Raw genomic sequence first — 12,204 nt, 5'->3', positions numbered from 1 at the left:
CCCATTATGCCATCATTGACCTTGAATGGGTATGCCCGTTCTATTCATTCTATATCTATGGCATCACATATAGTCAGCAGCAGAGGAGAGGAGAACATGTGCAAATAGGCTATTCAAACATTTGGCTGCCCAATAACAGTCATCCAAAATTCCATGACCGTCCCAGGCCTACCTGGCACTGGTTGTCACTGTCATGTTCGTTTCTGTCGTCTGCTGCCTTCCTACTAGCATCGCCCTGTGATCAGGTACCTGGGCTTTTGGAGCTTTTTAGACCATGTTGTCACGCTACCAGCAGAACATATGCAATTTGCTGAGCGACATTAAAAGGCCATATCAGATGGAACGATAAGTGTCTTGAATCATGCAGGATTTTTTTAAATCTTCAATGGATGCTGAGAGCTCTTCAGGATTGTTTAAGTCTTTCTGTCTTTGGTTTTATCAAATGGTAGGCTAATACATTATAGAAACAAGGGGAACACTTTTCTTAAACCCCTGCTGCACCATCAAAGTATAGACTATGTTCCTTCAACTGAGCGGTTTCAGTTTGAAAGTCCTGACTGATGGCAGAACAGGAGCGGAATGGTCTGACTGACTGGTCTCTGGTTCTTTCTGTGAACAGCATGGAGAACCACCTGTCTGAATCAGTGCTCAACTGTTTTAGTGTTTTAACAATACAGGATGGAAGAAAATACTATTCAATTCAATGCAGCCTCCTGAGTTAAAAGGAAACTACGCTGATTGACACCCTGTGCATGCACTATACTGTGCTGTACTATCATGCACTATACTGTGCTGTACTATCATGCACTATACTGTGCTGTACTATCATGCACTATACTGTGCTGTACTATCATGCACTATACTGTGCTGTACTATCATGCACTATACTGTGCTGTACTATCATGCACTATACTGTGCTGTATTATCATGCACTATACTGTGCTGTACTATCATGCACTATACTGTGCTGTATTATCATGCACTATACTGTGCTGTATTATCATGCACTATACTGTGCTGTATTATCATGCACTATACTGTGCTGTATTATCATGCACTATACTGTGCTGTACTATCATGCACTATACTGTGCTGTACTATCATGCACTATACTGTGCTGTACTATCATGCACTATGAAGGGAGAAATGCATCTGAACACAACCTCTGGTATATCACTGAAGATAGAGAGGATGAGTAGTAGGGTGGAGAGAAGAGGGGGTGGAGGAGGACAGGCAGACCCCGGAGAGATCCAGGGCTCTTAGGAGACAGGTTAATTAACCAGGAGAGGCTTGGTCATGGAAACTAAGTTCAGCAGATGAGGGGGAGTGTGTGGGGGGTCACCGCGGAGGACAGAGCAAGAGGAGGAGAGGTGGCTGTTCTATGATTAGCCTACATGCTGCTTTACTGTGAATGTCTCCCTCTGCCCAAGTCCTCATCTCACCGTAGCTCTGTGTGTTCAGGGTTGGGTCGTTAGCCAATAAAGATGGATTCTAAATCTCTGACACCAGCTACATTTTTGGACACCTATGCATGTGTTCCAATGCCGAGGTGTGAGAACAAAGTAAAAACCGTGGTTTGACAAATACGACCACATTTTCACAAAATTAGCCTAAATGTGTTTGGCAAGAATTAATCAACAAATGTCTGAATGATAAAAAATCGTTGGAAGATGTGAAGGGAACAGATTTGTGAGAGCAGAGAGAGAAAGATAAGCTCATTAGGGCTGTTAAATATTAACTGTTTTTTTATTGCTGTGAACACGGAGACAGGAGACGAGCTCTCTGCTCGGACCACTGACTCATACACTACCCTGAGTACATTCAGTACTGCTGGCCACAGCTGCCTGTTCTAGCAGCACAGCAGTCAGAATTACAACGGTGCAGTCAATGTGATGAGTTGCTTAAGCACTGACTCTCAAATGGACAGTTATTGTACACACAGAGTCGGTATTCTTATTCATATTATACCACAGAATAATGATGATATGGTATTGTGACTGTATTAGTACATGTTGTGCATAGATGATTGGTTGAGAGAAGCTTCTTCCCAGGAACCAAATCATCTAATCAAATGACAATTTTATTTGTCACATGCGCCGAATTCAACAGGTGTAGACCTTACCGTGAAATGCTTACTTACAAGCCGTTAACCAACAATGCAGTTCAAGAAAGAGGTTAAGAAAATATTTACAAATAAACTAAAGTAAAAATAGTCAAATTAAAAAAGTAACACAATAAAAATAACAATAATGAGTCTATATACAAGGGGTTCCAGTACCGAGTCAATGTGCAGGTTAGAAGAGTTATTTTGTATATTTAGGTAGGGGTAAAGTGACTATGCATAGGTAATAAGCAGCGAGTAGCAGCAGTGTGAAGACAAAGGGAGGTGGGGGGCGTGTCAATGTAAATAATCCTGGTGGCCATTTTGATTAATTGTTCAGCAGGCTTAAGACTTGGGGGTAGAAGCTGTTAAGGAGCCTCTAATAGTAGAGAGAATGATTTATTTCAGCTTTTATTTCTTTCATCACATTCCCAGTGGGTCAGAAGTTTACATACACTCAATTAGTATTTGGTAGCATTGCCTTTAAATTATTTAACTTGGGTCAAACATTTTGGGTAGCCTTCCACAAGCTTCCCACAATAATTTGGGTGAATCTTGGCCCATTCCTCCTGACAGAGCTGGTGTAACTGAGTCAGGTTTGTAGGCCTCCTTGCTTGCACACACTTTTTCAGTTCTGCCCACAAATGTTCCATAGGATTCAGGTCAGGGCTTTGTGATGGCCTTGACTTTGTTGTCCTTAAGCTATTTTGCCACAACTTTGGAAGTATGCCTGGGGTCATTGTCCATTTGGAAGACCATTTGCGACCAAGATTTAACTTCCTGACTGAATTCTTGAAATGTTGCTTTAATATATCCACATAATTTTCCATCCTTGTGATGCCATTTATTTTGTGAAGTGCACCAGTCCCTCTTGCAGCAAAGCCCCCCCACAACATGATGCTGCCACCCCTGTGCTTCATGGTTTGGGATGGTGTTATTCAGCTTGCAAGCCTCCCCCTTTTTCCTCCAAACATAAAGATGGTCATTATGGCCAAACAGTTCTATTTTTGTTTCATCAGACCAGAGGACATTTCTCCAAAAAATACAATCTTTGTCCCCGTGTGCAGTTGCAAACCGTAGTCTGGCTTTTTTATGGCAGTTTTGGAGCAGTGGCTTCTTCCTTGCTGAGTGGCCTTTCAGGTTATGTCGATATAGGACTCGTTTTTACTGTGGATATAGATACTTTTGTACCTGTTTCCTCCAGCATCTTCACAAAGTCCTTTGCTGTTACTCTGGGATTGATTTGCACTTTTCGCACCAAGGTACATTCATCTCTAGGAGACAGAAGGCGTCTCCTTCCTGAGCGGTATGACGGCTGCGTGGTCCCATGGTGTTTATACTTGCGTACTATTGTTTGTACAGATGAACCTGGTACCGTCAGGCATTTGGAAATTGCTCCCAAGGATGAACCAGACTTGTGGGAGTCTACAATTTTTTTTCTGAGGTCTTGGCTGATTTCTTTTGATTTTGCCATGATGTCAAGCAAAGAGGCAAAGTGTTTGAAGATAGGCCTTGAAATACATCCACAAGTACACCTCCAATTGACTCAAATGATGTAAATTAGCCTATCAGAAGCTTCTAAAGCCATGACACCATTTTATGGAATTTTCCAAGCTGTTTAAAGGCACAGTCAACTTAGTGTATGTAAACTTCTGACCCACTGGAATTGTGATACAGTGAATTATAAGTGAAATAATCTGTCTGTAAACAATTGTTGGGAAAATGACTTGTGTCATGCACAAAGTGATGTCCTAACTAGAGGTCGACCGATTATGATTTTTCAACGTCGATAATGATTATTGGAGGACCAAAAGAGGCGATACCGATTAATCGGCCAATTTTTATTTATTAATAAATGACAATTACAACAATACTGAATTAACACTTATTTTAACTTAATATAATACATAATTAAAATCAATTTAGCCTCAAGTAAATAATGAAACATGTTCAATTTGCTTTAAATAATGCAAAAACAAAGTGTTGGAGAAGAACTTAAAAGTGCAATATGTGCTATGTAAGAAAGCTAACGTTTCAGTTCCTTGCTCAGAACATGAGAACATATGAAAGCTGGTGGTTCCTTTTAACATGAGTCTTCAATATTCCCAGGTAAGAAGTTTTAGGTTGTAGTTATTATAGGAATTATAGGACTATTTCCCTCTCTACCATTTGTATTTCATTAACCTTGACTATTGGATGTTCTTATAGGCCCTTTAGTATTGCCAGTGTAACAGTATAGCTTCCGTCCCTCTCCTCGCTCCTCCCTGGGCTCGAACCAGCACAAGGACAACAGCCACCCTCAAAGCAGCGTTACCCATGCAGTGCAAGGGGAACAACTACTAGAAGGCTCAGAGCGAGTGACGTTTGAAACGCTATTAGCGCCGCTAACTATCTAGCCATTTCACTTCGGTTACACCAGCCTCATCTCGGGAGTTGATAGGCTCGAAGTCATAAACAGCGCAATGCTTGACGCACAACGAAGAGCTGCTGGGAAACCGCAAAGAAAGTGCTGTTTGAATGAATGTTTTACGCGGCAGCTTCTGCCTACCACCGCTCAGTCAGATACTTAGATACTTGTATGCTCAGTCAGATTATATGCAACGCAGGACACGCTAGATAATATCTAGTAATATCATCAACCACGTGTAGTTAACTAGTGATTATGATTGATTGTGTTTTTATAAGATAAGTTTAATGCTAGCTAGCAACTTAACTTTGCTTACTGTATTCACGTAACAGGCAGTCTCCTTGTGGAGTGCAATGAGAGAGAGAGGCAGGTCGTTATTGCGTTGGACTAGTTAACTGTACGGTTGCAAGATTGGATCCCCCGAGCTGACAAGGTGAAAATCTGTCGTTCTGCCCCTGAACGAGGCAATTAACCCACCGTTCCTAGGCCGTCATTGAAAATAAGAATAGTTTCTTAACTGACTTCCCTAGTTAAATAAAGGTATAAAATAATAAAAATTGGCGGCCAAAAATACTGATTTCCGATTGTTATAAAAACTTGAAAGCGGCCCTAATTTATCGGCCATTCCGATTAATCGGTCGATAGTCCTAACCGACTTACCAAAACTATAGTTTGTTAACAAGAAATTTGTGGACTGGTTGAAAACGAGTTTTAATGACTCCAACCTAAGTGTATGTAAACTTCCGACTTCAACTGTAGGTCCTGGATGGTAGGAAGCTCGGCCCCAGTGATGTATTTGGCCGTACGCACTACCCACTGTAGGGCCTTATGCCGAGCAGTTTCCATACTAGGCAGGGATGCAACTGGTCCGGATGCTCTCGATGGTGCAGCTGTAGATCTTTTAGAGGATCTGGGGACCCATGCCAAATCTTTTCAGTTTCCTGTGGGGGAAAAGGTTTTGTCGTACCATCTTCACGACTGTCTTGGTGTGTTTGGACCATGATAGTTCGTTGGTAATGTGGACACCAAGGAACTTGAAACTCTCGACCCGCTCCACTACAGCCCCTGTTCATTCGTCAACATGGGTACAGTAATACCATAGATATAATCTAGAATTCATGTCTCTGTGAGTGATATCGATTTTATACTCCCAGACCCAGATATTCCTTAGTTAGCACTTAAATTGTCCTGTACTGTGCATCTAAACCAAATTGAGACAAAGGTTTCTTGTGGAGTTCTTTGCAGTGGACTTTGTTCTGCCACTTTGGTGCCATGCCAGAGAAGAGCTTGTGGTTCTCTATAGTCCGTCTATCAATGTGCTCCCCTCCATCGATGGCTCTGGTGGTACCCAGTTGACCAATGTGTCCTCTCTCTCCTGCAGGCGCCATGCAGACCCCTGAGGCAGGCGCTGACTCCGCCTCCACTGTCCCTCTCCAGACCGCCGTGCCTGTGCAGCCCGCAGGCTCCGCCCAGCAGGTGACCTCTCAGGGGCCTGTCCAGCAGCAGGTAAACGGCTGTGTGTGTGTTTGTGTGTGTGTGTTTCATTTGCGTGTGTTTCATTTGCATGTGTTTGATATGTGTGTCGTTTCTAACTTGTTGCCCTACGGTTGCAGACCCAGACTGTTCAACAGGTTCAGCATGTATACCCAGCACAGGTGCAGTATGTGGAGGAGAACAGTGGTGTCTACACCAACGGAACCATGTGAGTGTTGCTCAACCACCGTTGCCTTTGTCACTCACTCTGCAGTGGCACTATACAGTGGTTTTATCGTCTTCTCTGTAGTCAACGGCAACAGCTAAAGTCACTTCACAGCAGTAGTTCTGCCACACACACATGGCGGGTGCGGAGGGCGTAAGTAACAGCACAGTGAAGTACTGTGTGATTGTGTGCAGTCACCTGGAGATGACCAGGAGTATGAATAAGTGCTGCGCACTCCTTGGCTCGGGGGACAAGGTTATGTACACACTCCACAGGCTGGGGCTGTCCCATAGTGAGTGACACACAGTCACAAATCGACCGACAGCAGTCTCTGATGGAGGGGCAAGGCCTGGCTAATAATCAGGACAGAAGAAGTGAGCTGAGCACACACCCACTTACTATTTGAGTCTGTTAACAGTGTGTTAGTACCAGCTGCTTGTCCCCTCCACAGTTCTATTGGGTTTAGAAGTAGATTCACTACACACCAAAAGAGTAGATGAGAAAGGGGCAGGAGGTATTTCTTACCGTTCAGATGATTTGTCAACGAGTCATTCCGGTGCCCTAAACTTTCCTCCATAACCTGGTATTTCTCCAGAGTTTCGGCATGAGTTTTATACACTCCTCTACAGATTTATTTGGACAGTGATGCTTTTAATTTGGCTTTGGATTTGAGATCATATGTTTTATGAGGCGAGAGAACAGAAATAGGACAGCATTCTGGTAAATAAACTTAAATTGACGTTTTTATTACTGCACTAAAAATATGTCAATTTAAGTTTATTTGCCGGAGCGCTGTCTGATTTCTGTTCTTTGGATTATATACAAGAGAGTACAGAATGTCACCTTTTTATTTGAGGGTATTTTATTACATATCTGTTTCACTGTTTAGAAATGAAAGCACTTTATGTATCTTGGCCCCAATTGTAAAGTATGTGGACAAATTCACTTATAATGTATTTCATTTTGTCAAGTTTAGTATTTGGTCCCATATTCCTAGCACACAAACACTGTGTCAAGCTTGCTACTCTACAAGTTTGTTGGATTCATTTGCAGTTTGTTTATGTTGTGTTTCGGATTATGTTGTGCCCAATAGAAATGAATGGTAAATAACGTATTGTCTCATTTTGGAGTCACTTTTATTGTCAATCATTATATAATATATTTCTGAACACGTCTACATTAATGTGGATGCTACCATTACGGATAATCACGAATGAATCGTGACCAATGAGCGAAAAAGTTAGAGGCATTATTATCACATATGACACAATACATTATTTACCATTCATTTCTATTTGGCATAACATAATCCAAAACATAACCCAACATAATCCAAAACATAACCCAAATGAATCCAACAAATTTGTAGTCACAAGCTTGATGTAGTCATTGCGTGCTAGGAATATGGGGCCAAATTATTTCTGCATGGTATACCGAAACTTCGGTACCTTTTTGATACTAGAACATGAAAAACATTTTGGTACTCAAATGTTTGTTTCTTTCAGCACTTCTGTCAAATGTGTCTCACTTTGTCTACTGATTGAGAGAGGATCAAGTCTTTTTATCAGCGAGTCCATGTCTCTTTTGTAGCGCGAGTGCACTTTGCCTGCTCCAATTACTCATTGCTAGCTCTAGCCTGAACCACTACACTCACTGGGAGTCTGGGCTGCGTAACGTTAGCTTCCCACTCATGCTGCATGGAAGCTAACACACAGTTTCAACACAATGTTGAAACTGTTGATTACTGTTTGCAAAACTATGTCTGTTACAGGCTAGAATGCTTTACAATGCAAGAAGAAACTGTTAGCTTCCAGTTGTGTAGGCTAACTTTTCTTGCTAGCTTACAGCTGAAGCGAACATCAATTTACTGCCCTAGTACTTTTTTGTGCAAACCATAATGCAAAATATGCCGATTGTCACCACAAACTTTATTAATTAAGTTCAGAGCAACTTGACTGTGTGTGTGAATTACTTCTTTACTGGGTCTTGAGAGACAGCGCACACTTTTTAAAATAAAATAGGAGATTGCTTCTTTTATGCAAACCTTGTTCAGCCGTATAATAAAATAAGTCCCAAATGGAAGGGAAGCTAATAGTTTTTTCCCTCTGTAGCCCCATGAAAGCAGCCAAATCAAGCTCAATATCTCAATACATGCACACACTCCTATTGAATATGCATTTCCCGTATTGAATATGCACTCCTATTGAATATGCATAAAGTGCATTCATTTCTTAGCGGTGAAACAGATATGTATGAAAATATCCTCAAGTAAAAGGTGACATGCTGTACTGTCGCTTCATATGAAACATTTGATCTCATATCCAAAATGGAGTATAGAGCCACATTTTAAAGTTTTAGCATCACTGTCCCAAATGTATATGTAGGGGAATGTATATAAAGGTCTGAGAGAGAGAATATGTTTCTGGTCCACAACACCTGTTGTGTCAAGGCACTGAAGGGTGTCATTATATCAGAGGCCAAGGTAATGGTCTGAGTCACTGCAGAGGAAAACGACAATCACACAAATCTCTGTCGGCACGGCGACTCCTCAGGTGATTTGTGTAACTATGGAAACTCCACTTTCATTAACACAGGAATATTGCCTTCCCGTGAAGGCTCAGAATGGCACCACTAATTCACATCAAATAGGCACTCTAGCACCATTCAAACTTTCCTTTATGTAAAAGGTATTATCCTGACCTATCACTCCTGGGGGAAATTCCTAACTTTTCCCTCCATTGTTTTTGCCCAGACGGACGTACTCGTACTCCGAGCCCCAGGTGTACAGCCAGAACAGTGGAGGGAGCTACTTTGACACGCAGGGCAGCTCATCCGAGGTGTCTACAGTGGTGTCGTCCCATGGCATGGCCAACAATGGAGGGGGGAACGGGGGTCTGACCATGGGTCTGGCCGGGGGGCAGATCATCAGCAGCTCTGGAGCCTACCTCATCGGGGGCAACTCCATGGACAACTCTGCCCCCCACCCAGCCACCCAGACTACCCGAGCCTCCCCGTCCACTGTGAGTGTACGGCCCCCCTTTACTTACTCTTCTCGTCCTGTCAGTCTGTCTGTCTGTCAGGCCACTCTCTCCTGCCTGTCATAATGCATATCTGAAGCCTTTCTTGAGTAACTATAGTACCACTTAGCTACTTTATGTCAGTGTCTGAGAATGTGTTATTTAGTCCAGTCTCGCTCTGTCCTGTGGTCTTCTCAGCTAGTACTTTCTATAGGTATCTACCCTTCCAGTGCTGTAAATTGGAATTTCCTCTCGTGCTGTGTTTTAACTAAAGATTAAAATAAATATTAAATCATATTTGTTAGTACTGCTTTACTGTGTCGTGAAGCTTTTAAGACAAAACACAATGGGTGTGTTTGAGCAGTAAGCATAACGAAGACTACCGTAGAGGGAAGTCGGCGAGTGAAGTCAGGGAGTTGCATCTTCGACAGCCGAAAGTCAGACACTGTAGGGGTTTTCCAACAGCAAGGCTCAGACCAACATGGCAGTGTCAACAAAGCTGCTGTTATTTCTAAACGCTTTCCTGTATAAATGTCACAAAACTTTATACCCCCATATCACACACTCACAAACTGAAATCATAACGGGGTCATACTTGCAAACATTAGAAACAGTTTAAATGTAAACAATTTCTCAATCTAAAACTGTTCATCAGGCAGTTAAAATCGTCGATTTTGATACAACGCTACATTGTAGCTAGTCCCATCAGATAATCTGGCACACGTTAGCCCTATGCTAACCTCACCAGATGACCGTGATTATTTCCTGATTATTTCCTGTCAAAGACCTTAGACTTTATATCCACCAACCAATGGCATTTTTTAAAATCAACCCTGGCCACCAGAGGGATATTTTAAACCTTAAAATTCAAGATTCACTTTTGTTCCATTGGTCTGTAACAAAATGTTTTGTTCCAATATTGCATCGAGGCATCCTTGACTAGACTACTAGCTATTAGTACTAACGATAGACAAAAGGTTCACGTTTTCGCATATATTTGACACATTCATGTTCTTTCACAGCAATAAAGATGTAAGAGGATTGTACAACATGTACGTTGTATATTCGTTGTATATTCGCAAATTGTAAAAAATAAATAAATAAAATCTCTGACGCTCGAGGTCTTGTCAAATACCCTACATGACCAAAAGTATGTGGACAGCTGCTCGTCAAACATCTCATTCTAAAATCATGGGTATTAATATGGAGTCAGTCCCGACCTTTGCTGTAATAACAGCCTCCACTCTTCTGGGAAGGCATTCCACTAGATGTTGGAACATTGCTGCGGGGACTTGCTTCCATTCAGCAACAAGAGTGTTCGTGAGGTCGGGCACTGATCTTGTGCGATTAGGCCTGGCTCGCAGTCGGTGTTCCAATTCATCCCAAAGGTGTTCGATGGGGTTGAGGTCAACGTCTGTGCATGCCAGTCAAGTTTTTCCTCACCGATCTCGACAAACCATTTATGTATGGACCTCGCTTTGTGCATGGGGGCATTGTCATGCTGAAACGGGGAACTAAGGGGCCTAGAACTAAGGGGCCTAGCCCAAACCGTGAAAAACAGCCCCAGACCATTATTCCTCATCCACCAAACTTTACAGTTGGCACTATGCATTGGGGCAGGTAGCGTTCTCCTGGCATCCGCCAAACTCAGATTCGTCCGTCGGACTGCCAGATGGTGAAGCGTGATTCAACGCGTTTCCACTGCTCCAGAGTCCAATGGCGGCAAGCTTTACACCACTCCAGCTGACACTTGGCATTGCGCATGGTGATCTTAGGCTTGTGTGTGGCTGCTCGGCCAGGGAAACACATTTCAGGGAGCTCCAGATGAACAGTTATTTTGCTGACATTGCTTCCAGAGGCAGTTTGGAACTCGGTAGTGAGTTGCAACTGAGGACAAACGATTTTTACGCACTTCAGCACTTGGCGGTCCCATTCTTTGAGCTTGTGTGGCCTACCACTTCGCAGCTGACCTGTTTTTGCTCCTAGACATTTCACAGCACTTACAGTTGACTGGGGAAGCTCTAGCAAGGTAGCAATTTTACAAACAGACTTGTTGGAAAGGTGGCATCCTATGATGGTGCCACGTTGAAAATCACTGAGCTCTTCAGTACGGTCATTCTACTGCCAATGTTGCCTAAGGAGATTGCATGGCTGTGTGCTCGATTTTATACACCTGTCTTGTTCTAATATACACATGTCAGCAATACACAAATTTCAAGGGGTCTCCACATAGTTTTGTGTGTATATATAGTGTAGCTGTAATTTACCCTTACTGCTAACATTAATTTGTGGCGTGATCCACTAAGGCAGTAAGCCCAGAGACGGCAAGGTTTTTATTTGAGGAAAAATCGCTCCATTGTTGGTCCTCAAGTCAAATAACTCATATGTGACAAAGTAGATGATTATAAAAACGCATATAAAACATTGTACATGTAAGTATAGCCTACATGTCTATGTAATATAGCAAATATTATTTATGTAGCACTGCCAGTAGCTTATGTGTCGTCTGGAAGAGGGACTCTAACAAGAAACTCCTCATAAAATATATTTTCGTAATCTTCATTTACAAGGTTTTGCCAACACACTACCACAATTAGTGTAGGCCTAATATGTGGTTTTACATTTGTGCCACCCCTCCAAGCCATGTGAAGTGAGTGATTTTAGGTTGTTTTGTTATAAATGTGCTTGTAATAGGCTGTTTGGGGAAAAGCTTCTCTGGTGAAAACACGTGATTGGAATGACTAACAGAACATACCATTTCATTTTTGTCATTTGCATCAAATGTAAGGTAAACGACAAGTTGTAGGTTACATTCGTAGAAAGTGTCTCCTTGCCAGACGAGGGCGTAATCGCTACGGGTATCCTCTACTAGGCTTTCACCTCACAGGCCTGAAAGCCAAGGCTGCCCTATGGAATAGTTGACCTGCATGGGGGAAGGTTTGTTCCTGGGTTGTCATGTTCTGTGCTAAGCTAGCAGTAA

General features: G+C 42.4%; 1 protein-coding gene across 5 annotated transcripts in view; it reads left to right on the top strand.

Moving 5' to 3' along the window:
• rfx3 (regulatory factor X, 3 (influences HLA class II expression)) overlaps positions 1 to 12,204 on the top strand; it is a 56,203-nt gene that overhangs the window by 18,325 nt on the left and 25,674 nt on the right. For 3 of the 5 annotated variants that reach the window (XM_024380785.2, XM_024380783.2, XM_042302191.1), the window contains exons 2-4: positions 5,890 to 6,014; positions 6,122 to 6,210; positions 8,960 to 9,233. In XM_024380785.2, the coding sequence (XP_024236553.1) occupies positions 5,895 to 6,014; positions 6,122 to 6,210; positions 8,960 to 9,233 (483 nt within the window). In that variant the 5' untranslated portion in view covers positions 5,890 to 5,894. The remainder of the gene's footprint in view (positions 1 to 5,889; positions 6,015 to 6,121; positions 6,211 to 8,959; positions 9,234 to 12,204) is intronic. The other 2 variants (XM_042302192.1, XM_024380784.2) reach the window with 1 other exon arrangement.

The sequence above is a fragment of the Oncorhynchus tshawytscha genome, linkage group LG20 (genome assembly GCF_018296145.1).
Source record: "Oncorhynchus tshawytscha isolate Ot180627B linkage group LG20, Otsh_v2.0, whole genome shotgun sequence".
Taxonomy (NCBI): Eukaryota; Metazoa; Chordata; class Actinopteri; order Salmoniformes; family Salmonidae; genus Oncorhynchus; species Oncorhynchus tshawytscha.
Note: the sequence above shows the minus strand (reverse complement) of the source record. Positions and strands in the feature narration are given on the sequence as shown.